A 23,872-nucleotide genomic window follows, 5' to 3' on the forward strand; every position below is an offset into this window, starting at 1 on the left:
ATCTAGCAAGGACCTTCCTCCCTCTCTAATTCGGTCACCGAATTCCGGGGGGAGGGAGAAGTTGGACAGTGAAGTGTGCCTTGGTTCCCTGCCAGCCACTCTGTGTGTGTGGGGGGGGGGGGGGAGGAATCACTAAGGGGGTGACCCCCCTCCTTTAATCTCCCTGCTGCTGGGAGAGGAGAGGAGTGGGTGGGGGTGAAGCGGGCACAGAGCGGCTATCTGTCCCTCCCGCCCCCCGTGAGCAGCAGAAATGGAGCGGCTGGGTGATTTCAGGCTACTGGATGCAGGAACCGGGGGGCTGGTGGGGAGGGGATTCCCCCCTCCCCAGCTGCCATTCCGCAGAGTGCGCACCCCCCCCCCCAAAAAGCCCTGGCTGTCCCGGCTCGGGTGTCAGGCCACAGCGGGACTGGTGCAGGACTCGCAAGGGAGGAGCCAGGGGGAAGCCGCGGCAAGCTCGCCCCAGCCCCGCACTGTTTATTTTCTGCAGGCTCCGGTGGGGGCGTGTATTTAAAGGGAGCCGGGCAGCCAATGCGCGGGAAGGGGCTGAGCATGTGGGCAGCTTGTTTACACCAGACCTTCCCGAAGCGCTTTAACCCGGCCGGCAGCGGGCAAGAGGCAAATCCCGGCGCTGGGAGCACGTGTGCGGCGTCGCGCTGCCTCCCGGGCCGCCCGCCCGAGGGATGGGCCCCGGGGCCGTTCCTGGAGGGCGCAGACCAAGGTAAAGCATGCGGCGCAGTGGAGGCGGCAGGTAACCGTGGAACAAGGGAGGATGCCCAAAGGGCTCCCAAGTTGCCCTTCTCCAACGTTACAGGGGCTGCTAAACTCAGAGCTGCACCTGCTCTGAGGGAAGGGCACCAGTGGCTGCATCACATGCCCTCCTCTTGAATGCAGGGGTGGCCCATGGAGACAACTGGTCCCCGCTGCCGGTCCCACCATACAGGCCACGGGTCTCAGCATCTGTGCATCCCTCGCCAACTCCCCATACCCCTGGTCTCAGTGGAGGTTGAAAGAGGGAGGGCCATGCGGTATCACTCTGTCTCCGCAGACTGTGTTTGGCCCCGGGGCTGCACTCCAGCCAGCCCTGGCCTGGATCAGGGGATAGCTTGGAAGGGAGGTGGGAGGATGAATTTTCCTGGCCTCCTTCTCCTCTACAAAGAGGCGACCAGCAAAGTGGCTTGAGCGGTGTCCAGGGTATTTGAGAGTAACCATTATGGGGACTAGAGTAGCAGCCGTGTTAGTCTGTATTCGCAAGAAGAAAAGGAGTGATCTGATCACTTCATCTGATGGAGTGAGCTGTAGCTCACTAAAGCTTATGCTCAAACAAATTGGTTAGTCTCTAAGGTGCCACAAGTCCTCCTTTTCTTATTATGGGGACTACGCAGGGACGCTGGAACAATGTGTAGAGTGGGGGTGCCCAGAGCCATTGAACCAAACTGTAAACCCCTGCATATGACGGAAACCACTTCAAGACAGGGGTGCTGCTGCGTCCCCAGCACCCGTCCTTCCAGCACCTCTGGGAATAAGGGTGCAACAACGACTTTGTTTTTCTTTGCAAGGAAGATCGTTGGGGTTTGGCTGCTCCTGCCTGCAAGAGACCATGCTTGTCTTTGGGTGCACCCCTGTGCCTCTTTCTGTGGCTACCTAGCGGCGGTCTACACTGGTATAGCTTGCCACGCCAATAAAACATTAACACAGTTGATTACATTGTGTGGCTGCATGCGTGTGTGTGGCAAATTATATATGTGTAATTCATATATATTAGATATATATGAGGCTGCATATATGTGTGATGGCATCCAGCCATGTATATGTACCCTGTGTGTACCTATGCCTGCTGTACCGGGCCTTGAGTGGGACCCATGGAGTCATGTGTATGGGGGTGTATGTATACGTGCCTTCCCGGGCCGCGATCTTGATCTTCAGAGGTGCTGAGCACCTATAATTCCAAAGGAATCAAATGCAAACTAAAGACAGATAGTCAGCACCTCTGAAGATCCGGCCCTGTGTATCTACTTAGCTGTATGCCTCTGTCTGCACGGACCAAGCCTGGCGTGTGTTCGCACGTGTCCGTGTTTGCCGGCAGCTGAGTGTCTCCCTGTTAGGACGGGTGTCTGTCTAGGTCGAGGTAGCTCCCGCTGCGTCCCTGGCCCCGCAGTTGTAGCTGTTCTCTGCCTACCGCTGTCCCGGGGTGTTACCCAGTGGAGTCCCCCGCAGTCCCTTCCCGGCCGGGACTCCAGGCCGGGGGCTGCCTGCAGCCGCGTACGTGAGGCAGCCTGTGCCGGGGACTCGGGGAGGGGGAAGGGGAAGGTTAATTTCAAAACAAGCCGAGCTCGGGAGGGAGCGAGCGAAGCGAGCGGAGCGGGAGGTAAGTGCCGCGCCGCGCGGCCGGGCAGGGGGGCCGGGCCCGGGGCACTGCGGGGAGCCGCCCCCCGGGGGCGCGGGGGGCCCGCTGCCCGCAAAAGGCGGGGGAAGGGAGCAAGGCGGAGAGAAGGAGGCGCGGGCTCGGCGGCGCGGGCTGCAGGGGGGCGACCGGGGCGGGGTGCGCGGGCGCTGGGGCTGCAACAGGCCGCCCCGTGCACCCCGCGTTCCCCGTGCGCCCCCCGTTCCCCCCGCACCCCGCGCATCCCCCCGTCCTCCCCGCCGCGTGCACCCCGCCTTCCCCGAGCGCCCCCCGTTCCCGCTGCCCCCCGCGTTCCCCGTGCACTCCCCCGTCCCCCCCCCGCCCCGTGCACCCCGCGTTCCCCGTGCACTCCCCCGTCCTCCCCGCCGCGTGCATCCCCCCCGTGCACCCCGCGTTCCCCGTGCACCCCCCGCACCCCCCGTTCCCCCCCCCGCCCCGTGCACCCCGCGTTCCCCGTGCATCCCCCCGTTCCCCCCCCGCCCCGTGCATCCTCTGTCGCGTGCAGCCGCGCCGTGTATCCCGCTGTCTCCCCCCCATGCAGCAGTGCCCTGCTCCCCTTGTGCCCCCGTGCCGCATGCAGCAGCCCCGCGCACCCCCTGTTCCTATATTGTCCCGCCACACAACCGTCCCGTGCACCCCCCATTCTGCGGTGCATGTAGTGGCCCCTTTACCCTTATTCCCATAGTCCCCCGCTGCATGCACCCGCCCCGTGCTCCCCCGCTGCTTGCACCCCGCCATGTACAACCTTATTCCTCCCTGCATGCAACCTCCCCTTTTAGTCCCTGTTTCCGTATTCCCTCGCTGGGTGCCACCGCGCCGTGCACCCCCCATGTCAGCTTCCCCATGCACCTTTTTTCCCATCTGTGTCCAGCCTCTCCATGCACCCTTAGCCCCTTTGCCCTCAACCTGCTCTACACCCTCTGTTTCCCTTCCTATACATCTGCCGACTGCACTCCAATTCCCCCCACGTGGAGCTGTCCCATTTGTCCCCATTCCCTTGTGCACCCCGTTACCTCTGTGTGCAACACACCCTGTCGTTCCATTCCCTCATGCACCCTTGTTCCCCTCTGCATTCACCCCCAGCTCCCTCCATGGCACCTCTCTGTCCCCCTGTGCATCACCCCATTTCCTCCTGCACGTAGCACTGCCCAGGTATTCCTATTCCTCTTCTGGGCCCATCTCCATTTCCCACTGTGCAAATCCTTGGAAACTCACCTGTTACTTCTGAGTATCCCCCCATTTCCCTCTGCACATAACCCCCATGCTTCCCCAGTGCCCGCTGCATGTCATCCCAGTGTCCCCCTGCTTGTTAACTCCTCAGTCCTCTGTGCATGCACCCATTCCCTGTTCTTCTGCACACATGCCAGGCCTCCTCTGGCACCTCTTCCCTCACGTACAGCATGCTGCTTCCTATTGCACACCTGTCCCAGGGCCCTGCCCCCTCCCTGTTGCACTCCTGCTCCGGGCGCCTCCTCCTGGCTGCACTTCTTGCCCTGTTTTATGCGTGCCACGCCCCCTCTTGGCTGTACTGTTGCTCATTACATGGGTGCCACGCCCCCTCCTGGCTACACTATTGCCCCGTTTTATGCACGCATGCCACCCCCCGCCCCGCTCTGCTACACTCCTGGCCTGGTGCGCACATGCCATGCCCCCGCCATTCTGCTACACTCCTGGGCCCTGTGCACACACGCCACGCCTCCCGCTTCTGCCACACTCCTGCCCTCGTGCACACACGCACACCACCCTCCTGCAGCACCTCTGTTCCTGGAGCTTTACAATGCATGCCACACCATTGTCTCTGCCCTTTGCATGCATTTTGTGCTTGTCCATGACTCTTTGTATGCCTTCCAGACCCCTTCCAGCTCATCGGCTTGCATGTCAATTCCTTGTACCCCACTGCCCGCTTTTGCGTGAACTTCAGCGTTTTCCCCAGTGCTCCCCAGTCCCCTGGCGTGCAGGCCACTCCTTCTCTCATATTTTTCTGTCCGCCAGTTTGCAGGCATGCCACACCCCCTTCTGTTGCTCTCCTCTCTCTTGAATGATTGCCACACTCTTGCACTGCCCCACTGCATGCATTCCACAATCCGCCTTACAGCCCCCACCCCCCGTGCCGCTTTGCGTGCCCCTCGTGTTCCCATCCTTGCCCTTTTGCAAGCATGCCACAGCCCCTCCTGTAGACTCATACCTGTCCCTTTGCAGTCATGTGCTGAGGGTATCAGATGGGAGTTTGCCAGCTGTAGGCTTGGTTTTGAGAAAGTAGCAAATCTCCACCTTTTCCTTCCCAGACACTGTCCTTACCAGCAGGACAGTGGGGTGGGAGGAGGTATTGTTTCATATTCTCTGTGTATATATAAAGTCTGCTGCAGTTTCCACGGTATGTATCTGATGAAGTGAGCTGTAGCTCACGAAAGCTCATGCTAAAATAAATTGGTTAGTCTCTAAGGTGCCACAAGTACTCCTTTTCTTTTTGCGAATACAGACTAACACGGCTGTTACTCTGAAACTTCCCAGACTCTGTTACCTTAACCCCTTAGAGCCGGCTGTCTTTCTCAAATGCTAGCAGATGGCTGGTGTTGGTTGAGGGGCTTTCTTAGGGTGGTGGGGCTGCTGCTGTTTTAGGGACAGCCTGGTGAATGTGTAGGTAGGTGTATGAGTGTTTATATATGTTTACTGCCCAATTAAAAATTCTCTCTCCTCAAAATCCTTATCTCCTTCTTGAACTCAGCAGCAACACAGACATTCACACTGGAGTGAAATGGGCAAGACCCCCCCCCCCACACACACACTCAGGCTTTCGTCCAAGCCCCAATGGGAGGGCCGGAGACCCCTACCCACCCTAAATTAAGGCCTTCGGAAAAATGCAGCAGAGTACGAAATGGCAAGTCTGAAGTTTTCTGTAACTTCAGTGCATGAGAGAGAGACGGGTGGAGATGAAACTTGTCATAGTTGTCGTCAGCTTAGCCCCAGTTTTAACAGGGCTCTCTGGCATCCTCCAAGCTGGGACAGTAAAAAGTGTTTCTAATCAGAAGGATCCCAACAGCATTTCAAAGACCATGAATAAATACAGGCCGCATGGCTAAAATGCAGCCACCTCTGAGATGGAGGGCAGCAGGCAACATAGCAGAATGAAAGGGAAATTTTGGGAAAGGGTGCTGGAGCAAAGTGCTTTTTCTTTTACTAAAACACCATGGGATCTTCAGTGTCCATGAAGAGCAGGCAGGAGCTGGGTTTTTAAAGTCTCATCTGGCAGATCCTCGTTCAGTAAAGTAGGGGGAATTAAATTTATGTGCCTTAGAAGGATGAAGGGGTGAATTGTCTCAGCTGGGATTTGAACCTTTGATTCTAAAGATTTGAAATATTCCAAGCCAAAAGCCCAGTTCTGCCCCTGTTGGAGTCGGTAATGTCTGAGTGGTGTATAACACTTTTTATCCATCACGTTCAGAGTTCTTTACAAGGGAAGGGGAATATCATTTTTGTAACGTTAAGGATGGGAACGTTGAAGCACAGATAGGTGAAGGTGAACTTGCTCTAGGCCAGACAGCAAGCCAGGAGTTAAACCCGGTCCACTGCACTGCCCACTTGACCACACTGCCTCCCACATATATAGAGAGGCCGGCTGTTATTCTCACTAATAAATGCATTTAATAAGAATAAGTAAAGGCCAGATTTATGCTGTGAAATTGAGTCTTACCCACTTGTAATTAAGGAACTCCTGGGCATTTTCTGCAGGAGTGGGGGTCTTGGCCAAATTTTGATTTGCCACTTCGTTTTCTTTCTTAAACTTTCCCCACGCAGTTTTAATAGGTGATGCAATTTTTCACTTCCTGTCCTAAATTATCATATATATCATCTATCATAATTATAAATAGCAGCCATGTTCCATCTCAGTGGTGGTTGCACTTCAGTGTTGGTTGAAGCAGGTTTTGAATATAGGACCCAAATCTTGCAACTGGGTCTGGGCAGGCATCCACGACACATGCAACAGATTGCAGGATTGGGGCCATAGTCTGTAAAGTGTTTTCTGATCGTTCTGGAAGAAAGGCACTGTATAAATGTGAGTTAGTGGAGTTGAGGAGGCAGAAGTTATATACGTTTTTCAGTCGGTCACAGTCCCATTTCACTTTTGACACCCTTATTCATGTTGAGTAACGTTTTACACCATGAGTAGTTCCATTGACTTCAGTGCAGTAGGATACTGTGTTATGTGAGCTTGGCTTTAGCGTGTGCTAATTGATATTTCCAAGATGATGAAACCTACAAACTTCTGTTTTTAAGAAAGTAGGCAGCAGTTTAGATTGTAAGTTCTCCGGGGCAGGGACCATGGTTCTGTAATGTGCTTGTACAGTACCTCGCTCAGTACAGGGGGGGCTTCTAGTCACTTCTGCAATGCAAATGCTAATAGCAGAATTACTTTCCTGCCACATTTGGGTGTTCTGACTGGGGAGCATTAGTGATTAGGATGTGGAACTAGGGTTCTAGTCCGCTCTCTGCTGTGGATTTGTTGTGTGAATTTGAGTAAAGTGTTTCACTTCTGTGCCTCAGTTTCCCCATTTGTAAAATTGAGTGAATGATACTTCACCTTCTCTGTAAAGAGTTTTCAGACCCCAGTTAAGCACCTAAGCATTGCTGTTATTTATTAGTATATGACTCCAGTGTGGAAAGGCTGAAGATGGACGGATGTCTTCCCCACTGCTTGTTTAAAGCCGAACGTTGACAATTGCCTCCAAAGTGTATGCTCAGTGTTCAAGAAATAATTCTGGATCTCTGCTGGTTCTCACCTGTGTGAAGTGTGGTTGCTAGCAACTGACTGTGTGCATTAGTCGGCAGTGTTCATATGGGTCAGAGTCTAAGTGGTGGGCGTCTAAGCAGAAGACCCTGCGTTCCTAGTTCTGCCATCAGAGCTTGCTTTGTAGCTGTGGGCAGGTCAGAGAGAAATTATATGCCTCTGTTTTTTCATCTGGAATATGGGTATAATGACCCCCGCCTTGGTAAACTGCAGTTGCTATATGTAAGAGGTAGGGTCTTTCAAATGCCATTGCTGTAGGTTGTTTAGCCTCCCTTTTTTTGGAGCCGTGTTCATGACTCTCCAGCACAAATCTGGACAGCTTCCCTCTCAGAAGGGTTCTTGTTTCCTAGCATTTCAGCTCAGCTGCCATCGGAAGTCTTCACAGGGGTTTCCCCCTTGTTCTTTTAAGTGGGGTGTGGCTCTCAGCGGACTTCACAGCGATCGATCCTAATGCCGTCTCCACTCACCCTGTAGCGTTCAGCTAAAGCCCCTCAGCAGTCCTCTTTTCAGCTGAGTAGCTGTGTTAGCATGTACACTTCCTAATCACAGGCCACGCGGTATGGGACATGGTGTTGAAAGAAGATCCCAGTTTCACCCTGCAGGGTCTGCTGAAAGCAGTTGTGGCTCTGGCGTTCCTGAGCTCCCTACTCTTAAACTCTTTTTGCAAGTCAAAAATACCCCAACCCCCTCTTCTGGATCAGAGCCAGGTGCTGCACTGAAAGATTAGCACAATTTAAAGGAACCTTGCAGCCCTGTTGGTTTCAGTAGTTGTTTGTTTGCATAGGGGAGATGAGCGGGACCTTTTAAAGTGGGAGAGGACTGGGCTTGGCCGGCAGTAAAACCTGCAGGGAAGGGTCATGTGAATAGAATTTACAAGGTATCGGGGAAAAAAAATAAACTTTCTGGAGAGATACTGAAGTGGGCATTATATCCCAGCCTTTCTTGGTATGGAGGAGTAGGGCCAGGCTGGTGCAAGGGGAAGTCTTTAAACTGTCAAGCCCCTCAAACAGCATGGAATAAAAATGCCACTGATAATCCAGAATCCACTGTCTGAACAGAGTTCTTGGCACTGGCAGTATTTGAGTGCAAGTTATTGAAAGCAGGAGGCGTGGGCTATGGGCTGACGCGTGGTCTAGTGGTAAACACGGAGTCAGGATAGACAGGCCTTACCACAGGCTTGCTGTGTGATCTGGTGCAAATTTCTTTCTCGTTCTGCCTCTGCTGCCCTGTCTGTAGAATGGGGAATAATCTTTTCAGGGGTTAGATCTGTGAACCGAAGGCGATAAATCGAGATAGATAAATACACATTTGGATTGTTGCTACATAGCTTCCCTCTGCCTCAGGGAATGTGCATTTGTACCTTGAAAAAGTCCCCTGGTGTCCTATTTTTAAATTTCATGGTAAATTGGTGTGGATGAGTGCCCAGTCTGGGAACACGGTGGCTTAGTTATAAGGAGAGAGAGTGATTCCCAAGAGCCCTGCTGTTCTAGTAGCAATCTGGTGTGGTCAACGTACTTGCAAGTTAGTTCGGATGCTGAGGGATTTCCCTGAGGTTTTAAGGAAGGGTGGGGAGAAGTCAGCAAATTTGTCTCCATAAGTTCCTAAAAACAGAAAAAAACTTGGTATAGGTTTTCCATGTGACTGAGTTAAGAGAGGGGAGAGGTATGTGTCAGCAGTGGGGGCAGTAAAAATGTAAAGGCTTTGCCACCCACTAAGAGGTGCTCCCGGAAGTGGTGCCAGTGAAACGGAAGGTGGGGCTCTTCCTAAAGGCCTGGCCTGACCTGGCATAGGGGGTGCTGTGCTCCTGGGAGCGCCTTTCTGCTGAAAAAGGGCCTACCGCTTTCAGCACCTGGTTTAGCAAAGCCCTGAGGTGCACATGCTTAAATTTAAGCACTTGAATAATCCCAGCAAAGCACTTGGAGCACCTACAGAGGGAGCGAGGTGGTTAAGGGCTTGTCTGCACTTGAAACATGTACAACTGTAGTGCCTCAGTGCAGACGCTACCTACGCGGACGGGAGGGGTTCTCCCATCAATGTAGGTAATCCGCCTCCCCCAGAGGTGGTGGCTAGGTAGGCTGAAGAAGAATTCTTCCATCGACCTGGGGCTGTCTACACAGGGACTGGGGTCGGCTTAACTACCTCACTCAGGGGTGTGGATTCATCACACCCCTGAGTGCCGTAGCTGGGTCAATCTAATTTTCCAGTATAGACCAGCCCCTATGTGTTTTGTTGAATCAGGACCTTAATTTTTAAAGATAAATAGCATGTTTCTTAAGAGTAGGGTGCTAGCCATGGTGTCCTGGTAACTGTATTGTGTCGGCTCTCCCTGATATTCCCTGTGTAGTTTCAAGTGGATACAATATTCTTCTTAGAGACTAACATTTATTTGAGCATAAGCTTTCATGAGCTACAGCTCACTTCATTGGATGCAGTCCTCCTTTTCTTTTTGCGGATACAGACTAACACGGCTGCTACTCTGAAACCTGTCAATATTCTTCTTCACTTCCCATTGGAAACACTTTTGTAGTGTTACTGTGGCTGTTAAATAGCTGCTACTTTCCACTTCAGTCTTGAAATGAGATATTATTTGGGATCAGGGTCAGTTTGAAATTGTGATCTCTGTGGCTCCTTTTTTTCTGAAATTCTGTGTGACTGAAATGGTATGTAGGCTACAAGAGTGCTGTATAAACTACATATATCCATCACTGAAATGTGGCCATCTCTGGGGGAGAACTCCACAGCTATTTAACAGCACACAGCAACACCATGCAACAATTTAGGCCTGGAAATGAAAAAGAATGCTAAAGTCAAATGAAAGTACACGGGGAATTTCAGTGAGAGGAATCAGAATATAGGTGCTAGAGTTGGTATTTAGTCAGAACACCATGGTTTAACACCCAAACTCTTTGGAAAAGCACCATCTGTCTTAAAAAACCAAAAGCGGCTAGGACCTTAGTTTTATTTGTAATCAGTAAGCTGGCACGTCCAACAGCATAGCGACCCCTGGAGGCGTGCAGGTGCATTGCTTCAGTACAAAGTCATATGGAAAAGCACCACTTCCAATACCTTTCCCTGAAGCACCTACGAGGTGGCAGCTACTTTCCACTTCAGTTTCTCATCTTTAATGTAATATATTCATTTAGGGCTTGTCATCCCGTACAGCAGCCCAGCGGCATGGGGGGTTATAACGACGTCGCTCGGGGGTGGATTTTTCACGCCCCTGAGCGATGTTGTCATACCAGTCTAAGTCTGTCGTGTAGACCTGACCATAGTGTGGTGCATTTATTTCACGTTTGTCAGCTCCCTAGCTTTGAGTGGCTTCTCTGAAGCTTGAGGTGGGGTGGCAGGTTAAAGTTTTCATTCGGAATTCAAATCTACAGAGTGTGAGTTTGGGCAAGTCTCTTTGGGTACGTCTGTCCTGGAGCTGGGGGCGTGCCTCCCAGCCCGGGCAGACAGACTCTCGCTAGCTCTGCTTCAGCTAGTGTGCTAAATATAGCAGTGTGGGCGTTTCAGAACAGATGGCACCTCAGGATAGTCACTCAAGTCCAAGCCTGCCAAACCCCTTGGGTGGAAGCCACTGTCTGTGTTGCAGTGTCCGCGCTTCTGTGTTTTGTGCACTAGCTCAAGCAGAGCTAGCTCAGGTCGGGTCCTCAGGTCTGCCGAGGACGCTTTGCACAGGCCGCACAGAGTGGCCTGAAAGCAACCGGTGGAGAATTCCCTGTGGGCAGGGGAACTCCCTGCTGATGGAGGCAGCCCTGCTGCCTATGCTTGATGCAAGGAGAGAGAGACTAGGTGGGGCACGGGCGGGAGGGAGTGTGATAAGTGGAGCAGACCTACGTCCTATCCTCTACTGCTATAAGTTAGGGCCGGCCCTGTGCCGGTAGCTCCATCTGACTGCTTGCAGCCGCCCTCCTCTACTCCATTCAAGCGCTCAAAGCCTAGTGGATAGAGCATAGAACTGTGGGGGGGGGGGGCTAGAGGAGAGCGTTGTCAGGATTCCTGTGTTCTAAATCTAGTTGTGGCACGCACTCACTGTATGTCCTTGGTCTAATCACTTTGCCACTCTCTGCCTCAGTTTCCCCATCTGTAAAATAGGGCACTGTGACTTTGTAATGTGTTTTGAAGATGAAGAGTGCTAAGTATTACTATAACACTGTTTACCCTGAACAGTGCATGTTACAGTCTTTTCTCTCTTTGGTTCTTTATGCGTAAACTTGGAAGGTCTGTCCTCCCTTGGCATGAATTCTCCTTGCTCTTAAGAAAACCCATATTTTTACAACAGAAAAACATGCAAATCTAAAGGAATAGAAAAAGCCAGACAGAGAAGTTCTCTTTATGTACTTGCTACATGCACCAGTCAAAAGGGAAAATCCATCACTGCCTGTTTTCAAGGGGGGGGAAATAATTTTAGAAAAAAGCCTAAGAAAAATTACTGTGAATGTGTTAATGTCACCAAGAGAGAAGAAAAATGCTCCTAATGGTGCTTTAACCAAATAAAGTGGAGTGGTAAGACATGGCTACTTCATTAATAACCCAGCATTCCACGTGTTTTACCGATATCCTAATGGGACTCTTACCCATTTCACAAGGCTTATGGGTGAGGGAACACCATCACAGAGAAGCTACGTGACATTCCCAAGGTTACATAGCAAGTCAGTGTCAGAGCTGGAATTAGATTCTTGGAGTTCCTGGATTCCCGTCTTGTGCTTTGACCACTACAGCATGCTCCCTCTCTTCCTTCATCTCAGAGCTTTGTGTAACTCTTTCTCCTTTATTATTTTCTTTCCTCCTATCATCTGTTCTCTTAAGTCCTAAAGGCACAACCCTGAGAAATGTATTTTTTTTTTTGCACTTTTATTTTTCTTGAGTTCTAGATTTCCCCCCCTCCTTTTTTTTTATGATTATTAAACAAGTTTAAATTGTTGAGCCAACATTGCCTTGCAGGAGGGGGCGGTAATGACACAGTTTAGATTTAATTGCCCTCTTTGAGGGTTTGATCATGTTCCCGCTGAAGGTTGTGACCAAAATGCCTGTTGACTTCAAGGGGAACAGTGTGAATCTTTGTGAAAGAATAAGGTTTTGACAGTGGATTTAAAGCTTCAGTTACATTAGAACACTGATTCTCCCTCTGCATGCTAAGACCAATCCACCTGTTTCAGTGGTGTAGGAGGATAGTTGGAACTTTGTGTCCTAGTCTGACTAGAGTCTTGGCCAAGGTGTCAAATTCATTGGGACTTGAGGGTCAAGCGTTGTGTTTAATTATGGTCTGTGGGCCATGGTGCACATCCAAAAATACATATTTACTGCAGTGCAGAGGGAATCTTCTCCTGACCTCCTGTATAACATAGGCCAATCCCTTCTGGCTTTAAAGTCTAGGAATGTGTGCATGCTCACTGGTGTTAGTGGCTGGTTTTGCACAGAGATCAAGGGAAGAAACGGCCTTTAGGAGGGAACTACACATTTAGTTATTGATTGTAGTCCAGTGCCTGAATGCTGCATTCATCATCAGGGAGAGAATCTACCGGACTGGCAGCACCCAATGAGCGTGTGAGAGGAACCCCACCCTGGAAAACGCATCTGGCTGAAACGCCTGTTCCTCCCAGGTAGGGAAGGGAGAGGAAAGGAATTCCTGAAGGATGCAGAAGTGCCAGCCCTAATGTGATGTTTCGGAAGGTGATCGTTTCTCTCTTGACGGGTCTGGTGGGCGCTCACCTTGTGGACTGTCTGCAGTTTTGGGCACCACCCGGCCAGAAAAACATTGGCAAATGGATGGGAATTCAGGGAAGAGCAGCAAAAGCGGTCACCGGGCTGGGGAGGCTGAAAGGGTTAAGTATGTGTCTTTTGGCAATGTAGAGGTATGTAACTGCAAAACCCAAGGATTTACTTAGGTCGGACCAAGGGGATATAACTAGGAGGAGTGGGCTGGAAATTAGGTCAGGAAAATTTAGGCCGTATATCCCAAAACTTCTATAGAATCCATAGATTCATGGGTTCTAAGGCCAGAAGGGGCCATTGTGATCAGCTAGTCTGACGTCTATAACACAGGCCTGCAGAGCAAAGCTCCATAGGCCTGTGGAATAGTCCCCGTAAGGAAGGGGTGGAAGCCCCATTGCACAAATCATTTAAAACTAGACTGGACAGGGTACTGGAGGGGACAGCCCTGCCTTGGCAGAGAGTGTGCAGGTGAACTTTGCCATCACCAATTTCCATGGTTCTCTTGATCCAGTGGTTTGAGACTGCTGCATGTGTATTCTGGGTGGACTGGCTGCCACCTTAACTGTGTGGGTTAGTAGAGGTACCAAAGGCTAAAAAAACCCAAGTGTTGCCTGTGGGAACTTGAACCCTAAACCAGGAACACACAAGCGAGAGTGAGATGAGGTAATAGTGCTAAGGAGGGAGTGGCACATTCGGGCACAGTTCTTCTGCATCTGGAGTCCTTAATTGGAATCTGGATTACTTGAGCAATAAAAGAAAAGGAGTACTTGTGGCACCTTAGAGACTAACTAATTTATTTGTGGAATAAAGTGGATCTTTGATATCCTGAGAGACGACTTTTGTCCACATCATGAGCTTGTCAGTTTCTTTAGGCACCGCTATTTCCCTGTGCCCAGGACTGGCAAGTGGATGTTGCGGAATTGAGGGGAGCCCCCCATTGAGGTGCACTGGCAGAGTCTCTTTTGGAGGGCCCGGTCTGTAATAGCAAGGGGGCTGCAGGTTGTGTGTGGGAAGCCTTCCTAGCTGTTCTCTACATGATGTTTGGCTCTCCAGGGCCACGAATATTGCTGGGCCACAGCTGTGAACAGCGGATGAGGTCGATTTGGAAGATCCATCTGGGAACATCATTTCAGTGGGTGGGGGGGAACACCCACAGGAATGTTACAGGTTAAACAGGTTCAGATGAGGGGAATCTGATCAGAGGTGGCTGTTAGAAAACCATGGTTTGCAGCAAATGCAGTGGTAGGTGTAGTAAGAGTAACATTGGATTCTCCTGTCTATTTTTTAAGCTTTAATTGTTCTTGCTTTGCTGGGCTTCCCTGTTACGTATTGTAAAGCACAGTCTGGGTGCATTATGTGGCTTTGTGGATCGTTGTTGAATCCCCGAAGGGCTTTGTCTTTGTCTGTAGATGGACTGTAGAACCTGATTTAGTGGCAGCTGAGCTGACAGCCAGGGTAAAACCCCTTAGCCCACTGGATCCGATACTGCCACAACTGATGAATGTCCTCAGAGCAAACCATAGCTGTCTGCTGGAGCTGTAAACTTGCCCGTGGTGCATTCCCATTAGCCTCGGACAATGCAATTGGTTTAAAAGTGTCTCTACTGATATTCCTGGGGTGGCAGCCACCCAAAGAGACTGACGTGTAATGATCGATGTGGCCAAAGCCTGGGCCTGCTCCTGGTTTAACAAGATAAATTGGTGCTTGCAGCCCAGTGCTCATAGGCCACCGCACAGTACCATACCCATGGATGTTGGCTCAGCCCTCGTGTGTCCCCCTGTGATAATATACCTCCCTGTGCTGCTCAGCCCTCATGTGCACCCTTCCGATAATAGCAATAATATTTATAGTGCTTTTCGTCAGTAGATATGAGAGAACCTCACAGTCTTTAATATGTGTATCCTCACAACACCCTGTGAGGCAGGGCAGCACTTTTGCGGACGGGGAAACTGAGGCACAGAGTGGCTAGTTGACTTGTTCATGGTCACATGGGAAGTCTGATGGAGCAGAGAATTGAACTCCGGTCTTGCAAGTCCTAAGCTAGTGCTCTAACAGGGTGGATTGATTTAAATCACTGATTTTAATAATAATTTAAATCAGCAAACAGAAAACCTTGATTTAAATCAACAATTTTAATCTTGTTTTGCATTTGTACTTTTTAGTTAATTTCCTAAAGAAAGGTTGATTCTCATTAGTTGGTAACCATTAAAACATGTTGATTTGCAATTGTCTATAGCTTTTACATTAGATTTGGTGGTGCTTTTTGCTAACGGGATGGTACACTGTATCTATATACATTCATTCAAGCAGTTATGTAACTTATGTTTATTCAGACTTAAAATAGTTAGCAAATTGTGTATGATGCATTTCTACTTTACAAGACTTTGATTAATCTTGTACTTGTGATTTATGTTGGGCTCTATTTGGATGGAAATTAAAATGCACAGAAACATTTTAAAAAGTATTTGTTTAGTTAAATATAACTACCTTTGACATGATGATAGATAAGACAAAACGTTTATCAAAACATGTTTTGACTATAAAACTAAGGAGGTATTTTCTGTAGTTAGTGAATTGAATTGATTCTAGGTCACAAAATCCTTCAGAATTTTAGAACTAGTATGTCTCATCCTCTTACACCTTGCTTTTGTTCATAGATTGGAAGTGGAAAACAAACTTTCCTGCTTTTTCAACTCCCAAGTGGTTTCTTAATTTTGAATGAACTAGTGGAATAAATGGAGAAGAATATATTCTCTCACTGAACCTGCGGAAGAGGCCACTGTTGTCAGAAGCTGGTTTAGCACTTTAAACTCCGGTTCCAGGTGCTTAGTCAGTGACTCCCACCAGTTCAGTGGTTTCCCTTTCTTTAAAACTTGGCAGCAGATGTTCAGCTTAACAGTATTTTTTTAATTAATGTCAGTGATTTTAATAGCTGTATTGTAAGTTCAGGGTTTTGTCTCAATTTCAAATTAAATTTTAAATAAGGTTTTTAAAAAAACTTCATTGACATAAATCTGTTTTGTTTTTTAAATATTTGATTTTATCCACTTTGCGCCCTAACCACGGGACCTCCTTCCACTGTGTGCAGGACGGGAGGGAAGGAACGTCAGTCCAGGTTCAATGAAGAGGTTGAGAAATAACAGCGAGGGGGAGGGATGTGATTTTTCAAAAGGCTGTGAAATGGGCTGTGACGAGCGCTTTGTGTGGAGGCATCGTTCCTTCCAGCCAAGGATCTCGAAGCACTTTCCATTTGGCAGGTGGTCAGTGGTGTGATCTCTGTTTTACAGATGGGGGAGACTGAAGCACAGAGAGGTAGGGACGTGGTCAGGTTGGCTCAGTGAGTGTCCCATCAGAGCCAGTCACGGAAATGAGGCCTCCTGACTCCCAGCCCCCTGTTTTGAGCACGAGAAGTTCAGGGCACTCTCAGCCCAGTACCTTTCGCCAGCACCCCAGAGGCGGAGCAGTTTGTGTTTTGCACTGGAGGTAATAGCAGCTGTCTGTTTGTCCTTTACAGAGTGTCAAGATGGCGAGCGTGCTGTCCAGGCGCCTGGGGAAGCGCTCCCTGCTGGGCGCCCGCGTTTCCACGCCCAGCTCCTTGGCAGACAGGATGCTGGGGACGGCCCAGATCCCCACGTTGCAGGCGGAGCTCAGCAGAGTGTCTTCCCACCTGGCTTCGTATGAGGGTGGTCGGTGCACGGAGCAGGCAGAGGAGAGCAGCACGAATCCCAGCTTCCCAAACCTGAACCGCTTACAGCTCCACCCAGGACAAAGAGTACGTAAGGAGGCTGTTTGTACAGTGCTGACCGGCAGTGTTAATCCCTTGAACCTGGGTGCAGTCCGCTGTGGGTCTGGCTTCAGTGCAGAGCTAGCCTGGGCTGTAGCCTCCCCCTTCCGTCCACACATAAGAACCTCTGGCCCAGGCTTGAGGGTACTCTAAACACAAGCTAGCAGGCATCACTGAGGGTGGTTTAGGCTTGAGCTAGCATTTCACTTTCCAAGCTGGCAACCCACCCTCTATGCAGTGAAAACATGGGCGTGCCAGGGTGCTGTTAGTCCTCCAGTCCTATCCCACAGTGCCACCTGGGCTGTACTTTCTTGTTGAACTCCTCCCTTCTTCGTCACTGGGTCTTAGCCCCCTCACCCCCCAGTTTGCCTGCTCCATATCTGCTGTACCTCCATAGCATTTGGACAGAGGTGCCAGCCAAGAAATCCATCTCCCACGCTGCCAGTTGGCCAGAAGCTGTGACCAGCCTTCAGGTAACGCTGTGGTGCGATGCCAGTAAGACTCATCAGGGCACTCTCGCCTGGGAGCCCAGGAAGGACAGACAAGTTCTCTCACAATACACTGCGAGTGAATTCATTGGGTTGGCCCAGTTTAATGCGCCAGTGAGAGCCATGGGATATCTTGTTAGAAAATCCAGCCCAGCACACGGGCTACAGCACCATTGTGGATGCAACCGCATGGGTCTGACCCGGGTAAGGCTTTGCAGGGGGGCCGCTCCAGCAGGAGGGGCTAACTCTGCAGTGAAGACATGCCCTCTGTGGTTCAGGGGATGGGAAATGGGATCAAAGCGTCTGACTGCATTAGTTCAGGGATTACAATTGAGTTGCTGGCTCAAATCTGGCCTAGCTTTGTAATTACCAAGTCATTAGCATCTGCTAGCTGTTGGGTAGCCAGTGTGGAATGAGTTTAGTGGGTTCCCAGTAGACAAGCGTCTCCATCAGCAGCTCAGTAGATACTAACTGGCTTCTTTTGGCAGCCTCAGTAGAGAGACTAGGGACTGTAAGAGCCAGGGTCACACACCTGTCTTCCTTGTCTCTCATGGATAAGGAGGAGGCAGAGATGTGTGGCATCTTGCCTTGCCCATGCTGAGTACCCTCCACCCTGGTTGTGCTCAGGGGCGTGGAGGCCCTTAGAGGGTCAGTGCAGTAGATTGCACACTGTTAGGGGTAGGGTGCTTTGCAGAGCACTGGATCTATCTTCAGTGGTATAGGAATGATTACTGTTCCCAGAATCCTAGAAATGTAGGACTGGAAGGGACCTCCATAGTTTCATGTAGTCCAGTCCCCTGCACTCATGGCAGGACTAAGTATTATTCTTAGACCATCCCTGACAGGTGTTTGTCTGACCTGTTCTTAATAATCTCCAGTGATGGAGATTCCCCAGCTTCCCTAGGCAACTTGTTCCAGTGCTTAACCACCCTGACAGTTAGGAAGTAATAGTAAAAGGTCTCGGAGTGTGGCTGTCCGAATGGAGCGGGGCAGCTGCTGATGTGCCACCAGGGCCCCTGAGTTCTGCCTGGAACAAAGTGTCAATAAGGCCCTCGTTTGATTTTTTTTGGCTTGCACACAGAGCTGTCCTACAAGCTCACAGAGAAGCCAGATTCCTTTTGCTCTACGTTTTTTAACCCCGTGACAGTGAGGGCTGTTTTCTCCAGTACACATCAGTGTTGAGCTTTTTTGTTCTTCACACTAGAAGCAGCATAAAAATAGTCATTGGGAGTGGGGTGCTGTATTTACATACCAGTGACAGATGACTTTTTTGTGTTTGGTTGCTTTGCAGCCTCAGCAGATGCTCGAGCATACGTGTTCTGTTGCTCAGTGCTTGTCTAGGTCTGGGGAGCCCGCTGGCGTAGTTCATTGTGGAGCCTCGTTCCTTATTGTCTGCAAAGATACTCTTGGAGAGAAGCAGGGTGTAGTGGTCAGGAGCTCCTGGGTCCTAATCCCTACACTGCTGCAGCTGCTCTCTTTGAGTTTGGGCAAATCACATCCCTTCTCTGCTTTGGTTTCTGCATCCAGTGTCAGCTGAGACATTTTCTCTCTGCCTCAGAGCACTGTGCGTTTATGTATCCATCATATACAGGCCTGTCCACACGTCACCTCTGGTATTTAGGTATAGGAGTGCATGTCCCTATAAATACCTACGAACGCTAACCAGCAGAAGTGTGCTATATTTCAGCACAGATATATTTACCTTAATAAAAACAGACATTTAGACATTAGGAGAAGCAGCCTATTAGGTCATTGGGTGTCTCTGAGAGAAAGAAAAGGAGGACTTGTGGCACCTTAGAGACTAACCAATTTATTTGAGCATAAGCTTTCGTGAGCTACAGACCGCTTCATCCGATGAAGTGAGCTGTAGCTCACGAAAGCTCATGCTCAAATAAATTGGTTAGTCTCTAAGGTGCCACAAGTCCTCCTTTTCTTTTTGCGAATACAGACTAACACGGCTGTTACTCTGAAACCTGTCATTTTGAGAGAAAGGAAGTGTTTGAATATTTCCTCTACTTTCCTCTGTGGAGAAGCTGAGAATGGGGACCAGACATGACATGAATGAGAGCTCTTCTCTGCCAGACTCTGCCTGTCTTGCAAAGGAGGATGCATATTCCATTGGTTTTGTCCACTCACTCAAATGAAGAAATGTCTCAGCTCTTGGGTTTTCTTTCCCTTTCCTTAAATGGTTGATCAGTCCTGTTCCTCTGAGAAGTTGATGGTGTTTAAACAAGGAAACCTCCTCTCTCCCCTCCTGTCTTTTTGTTTCATCCACCTGCTATGTCTTGTCATAACCACCCCCCCCCCCATTGTAAGCTGTTTGGGGCAGGGACTGTTTGGTACTTCATGGCTCTGTTCACCTAGTGCAAGGGACCCTGATCACTACTGTAATGCAAATAATGATAAGTGGAAACCCAAGGATGTGATGTGGGGAGGGGATGGGGCTGGTTTCTTTCCTTTTGGGGAGGAATGTTTTTACTATGTCTGTTGCTTTGGGGGTCAGAGCACAGTCATTTAAGAGGATAGTTGACAGGGGAAGCTAGAGTACATTTTCCTTCCTCTGTGCCGCCCCCCCCTCCCCCCGCAAATGAAAATTAGACTAGAAGGGTCAAATGTATTGCTGGCCTAAGCAGGTATAACTCCATTGACTTCCATGCAGTTGTGCCCACTTACGCCTGCCATGAATTTTGCTCTGGGGTTGTATAGTGGAGGTTCTACAAGAATGCCACCCTGTAAATGGGGTGGGGGGGGAGGGTCTCCACACTCCTGCAGTCCTGCTCTGACTGTTAAAGGGCCAGTTACCACCATCCCTGCTAAGGAGTCTCTTCAAGCATTATATCCTCCACTTTCTTTTCTGTGTGTTTCTGTACTGAATGCACCCAGCTGTTCACTCTGTCCATTTTGTACTGAAGTTTGGCTTTGCATTATGAAAAATCCATGCCCTTGTAGGACCGCATGGTTGTCACTGATGCTTTGAATAACACGGCCAGTTGGAACTTCTTGGTAATAATGGGGGTTAGACACCCTAAAGGCTTGGGCTCCTCCTGATACTTGGGCTAATCAAGAATCTCCTTTTAGCAATATATGGCCTGACACACAGCTGAGCAGTTCTGAGTGCAACCAGTAGAGGGCAATGGTATGTGTGTATGGTCCTTACAATGTTTCTATGCTTGAAATGAAGGGATTCAGACAATTTCTTTGTAAATCTCCTCTAGCCCTGGGAAGTTGTGTTTTACACTGTATTCCACACACCTTTGTCCAGCTGAGTTTAAAGGGACCTTGTTCAAGTTGAAAATCCTTTTTAATTAAAATCGTCTCCCATGTTTCTAATAACATCTTCAAAAGTTGAAATTGAGAAGTAAAGAAATCTAACTGACTTTCAGCATTTCTGCTGGCCTTGGATTTTAGATTTCACTCAGTCTGGCAACTGAAAGCAGACTTGTCAGTTTTATTGTTTGTTTCTAGTCTGTTTTCCTTTCCTGGTCTCATGCCCCAGCACAGTACTGCAATGTTGTTGAGTTTTTTTAATTTCATGGGAATGTTGCTAGTAAGTTTTATAAAACTTTGTTGTTGCAAAAACCTAAATTTGGCTGAAATCTGACCTGCTGGGGCCCAATTTTGCTCCCATTCAAATCAACAAAACTTCCATTGGGTTCAGTGGGAGCATTCCAGTTCTTCGTTATTCCACAGGGTCTCTGAGGAATGCCACCGCCTTTGTATTTACCCCCTTGGGGAGTCCCTGTGTTAACGCTGCTGATCACATGGAGTGATATCCTGCTGCAGCTCTGTTGCATCAGCCATGACCATATATTGAGGGGGGACCCTTGAGTCCCAACAGGCAAGTGGAGAAAGTCCTGAGATGGGTGACAGTTGCTAATACTGTTTCACTCAGAGTGGTGGTGCAGGATAGGGGTGCTGAACTGGTGGAAAGGAAAAACCCTGGCTTTATGCTATTCCCGGTGATGGAATCCTTGCAACTGGGGCTTTGCACAGGAGGGTGCTCAGAGACAGGGCAGGTGAGTTTTGGCTGGATTTTGTTTAAAGGATGGAGAGTAACACTGACCAGCTGTGACTTGTCCTCACGTAGGTTTACGTCACCTATAACGGGCAGGAGTGCGCTGGCCTGGTAGAGCAACACAGTCAGCTGAGTGATGAGGTGAAGGTGCTGCTCCTTGAGCAGGGACTGCACACCTGCTGGAAGACAGAGGATGTGAGACTGGCTCAGATGCAAAGATCGCCGCCCCCTACCCTTCCGATGGACCATAGTCCTGCCACTGCGATGGACCATAGTCCTGCCAATGGATCAGTTCAGAGATCGGTTTCTAGGAATATCGATGTACCTAAAAGGTATGTGTCCTTGGCTGCTTGGTGCTTTTAGCTTTGGAGACTGATTCAGGTTCATCTTGCCTGGTTCAACAGCTGGGTTTGCGCACTGGTTGCTTACAGAATCCCTCTTCTCTTTCTGTTCTAAACTAGTATGTAGTGTTGCTGAGAGCTGTTAAACAGCGGCTGGATTCTACTGCAGAGGTGGCCGCATTTCCATGTGGGGGTGAAATGATCCCTGTGTATAGTTTATAAAATGCCCTGGAATCCTATAGTATAAAGCATATTTCTGGAAACAGTTGCGCATGGCTACATAAAATGTGAGATGCTGAATTCTGGTTCTGCTCAGTGTCACTATGGCTAAAATAGAATCAAAGTCCCCTGGGTTGGGAGGACGTAGTAAAAATCTAGCAGGAGTCTGCAGAGGAGCTGTTAGATTGCACTGGAAGCTCAAAATAATGCAGAGGCGTTAATTCTAGAATGGTCCTTAGTGTTTGTTTACCCAGAGCAGTAAAATGCTGTTTGTTTCAGTGTATGATGAGAAATGAACCGTCTCCCACCTCTGCCTTGTTCGTACGCGAGATGAGACCACGTCATTGTGACATACTGTGTCAGCCTCTCCAAAGGGTGGATTATCCAGAGTGCTGTTGAATTTAGGATTAAGAGGATATTTTTATGGTGGTTTAGGAGAAGAAAAATGTTCTCTTTTAAAGCAAACTTCCCTAGTTGCAAGTTAAAAATTGCTCTGGTCCTGTTTGGCCCCGGGGACAGCAGAGTGGGGAGAGGTTACAGGGGGAAAGAGACATGTGGCGAGCCATGCAGCCTCAGTGTGTGAACACTTTAGGACTGGGAAGCTAAGCAGGTTCAGGTCTGATCAGTGGTTGGATGGGTGACTTTCAAGGGAACCTCTTGGAAGCAGAGGAAGTTAGCCGCGGCTAACCGTAGACAGCTGGATTGTTTTCTGAACCCTGGCCTCTGTGTGGCGCTAGGGGCAACATGTTGCTACAGTGGTTGTGTAAATGCCTGATGATTTAAACAGAGGCCCTAGTCATTTTGTGGAGCAGTTCTTACCCCCAGAGCCACTGTTCACGTACCTCTACAATAATCCTCAATTTTGACTTCCACTTAAACCGTTAAATACAAAGGTCTCTCCCAAGCCCCAACCTCTGTTCCCTGGTCTGTGCTGCACTGATGCCTTCATAAGCATGAGTTTGGGAGCAGCGGTATAGCTCATGCTGTGAGTAGGCAGTGTCCCCACCCAGGTGCTCGCTTTGCTGGGGTTCTGGGGGAGGGACAGACACCTCGGACTCAGGGCTGGATTTTTAAAGGTATTTAGGTGGTTAAAGATGCACTGGGAGGCACTTTTGAAAATCCCACTGGATGTCTCTTGCCATCTTTAGGCATCTAAATTCCTCTTAGGATCTGGGCTTGACTCCAGATGGGTAACAGAGTGAGTCGAGATCCACAGGCCGGCCTTGCTGCCACAGGGGACTGGGGGAGCGAGTCCTGGCAGAGATGGGGAGCTCAGGGCCAGGCCACCGAGAAGCTGCAGCCACTGTTAAAGAGCAGCCTCAAGGAAATGTCTTCTCTTGAGGGTCTCCTGTCTCATTGCCAGAAGCTCCCTTCCTGCGGGGGCAGATGCAGCAGGTAGCATTTCCCCACCCAGTCCCCATCCTAGCCATCAGCATAAGGCTCTCGCATGGGTGCTGTGCTTTCTATATACAGGAAGGCACACTGGGGTCCTGTAGAAAGGAAGGAGGTACTCAAAGGCAGCAATGATCATTAGAACTCCGTGGGTCCAATCAGCCCCAAGTGTAACACCTTTGGGCTCTGTGTTTGCTCCCATGGCCCTTTTGATTATATGGGGTCTTTGAAATAGAATCCTCGCCTTGTCTCCTGAATATCTGCCTTCCCCTCCCCCACTGAAGTCTTTAATGGTTCTCTGTCTCCTGGCACAGGAAGTCCGATGCTGCTGTGGAAATGGACGAGATGATGGCAGCTATGGTGCTGACTAGCTTGTCCTGCAGCCCTGTGGTGCAGAGCCCGCCCAGCCGTGAAAGCAGCATGCCGGGTAAGTCTGACTGTGCAGCTGGACGCTGGGATCCCAAACCTGCCTGCCTCTGTATTGCAGCAACTGGAGGCTGAATTAAATTGCTTTTGTGGTGCCCCCGAAGAAGGAGGGGAAAACTGCTCACCTCAAACAATAAGTTTTCCCAGGTAACCAGAGCCCCAAGTGCAATGTGAACAGATTGCTGTCTGACTGCCACGTCTGTCTCGTTGCACACTCTGGTGTCCCAGCATGCTCTCTGCTGGTGATGTCGCCCTCACCATGAAACTCTGCCGCAGACTGGAGCCAGCCTTTGGGGTCAGGTACA

General features: G+C 49.8%; 1 protein-coding gene across 1 annotated transcript in view; it reads left to right on the forward strand.

The window, feature by feature from the left end:
• Positions 1 to 528: 528 nt before the first annotated feature.
• Positions 529 to 23,872, forward strand: part of ZNF395 (zinc finger protein 395) — a 52,761-nt gene continuing 29,417 nt past the window's right edge. Inside the window, 5 exon segments of the mRNA XM_077812337.1 lie at positions 529 to 687; positions 689 to 718; positions 16,417 to 16,674; positions 21,262 to 21,521; positions 23,456 to 23,568. Coding sequence (XP_077668463.1) covers positions 529 to 687; positions 689 to 718; positions 16,417 to 16,674; positions 21,262 to 21,521; positions 23,456 to 23,568 — 820 coding nt within the window.

This window comes from Eretmochelys imbricata, chromosome 3 (assembly GCF_965152235.1).
Source record: "Eretmochelys imbricata isolate rEreImb1 chromosome 3, rEreImb1.hap1, whole genome shotgun sequence".
Taxonomy (NCBI): domain Eukaryota; kingdom Metazoa; phylum Chordata; order Testudines; family Cheloniidae; genus Eretmochelys; species Eretmochelys imbricata.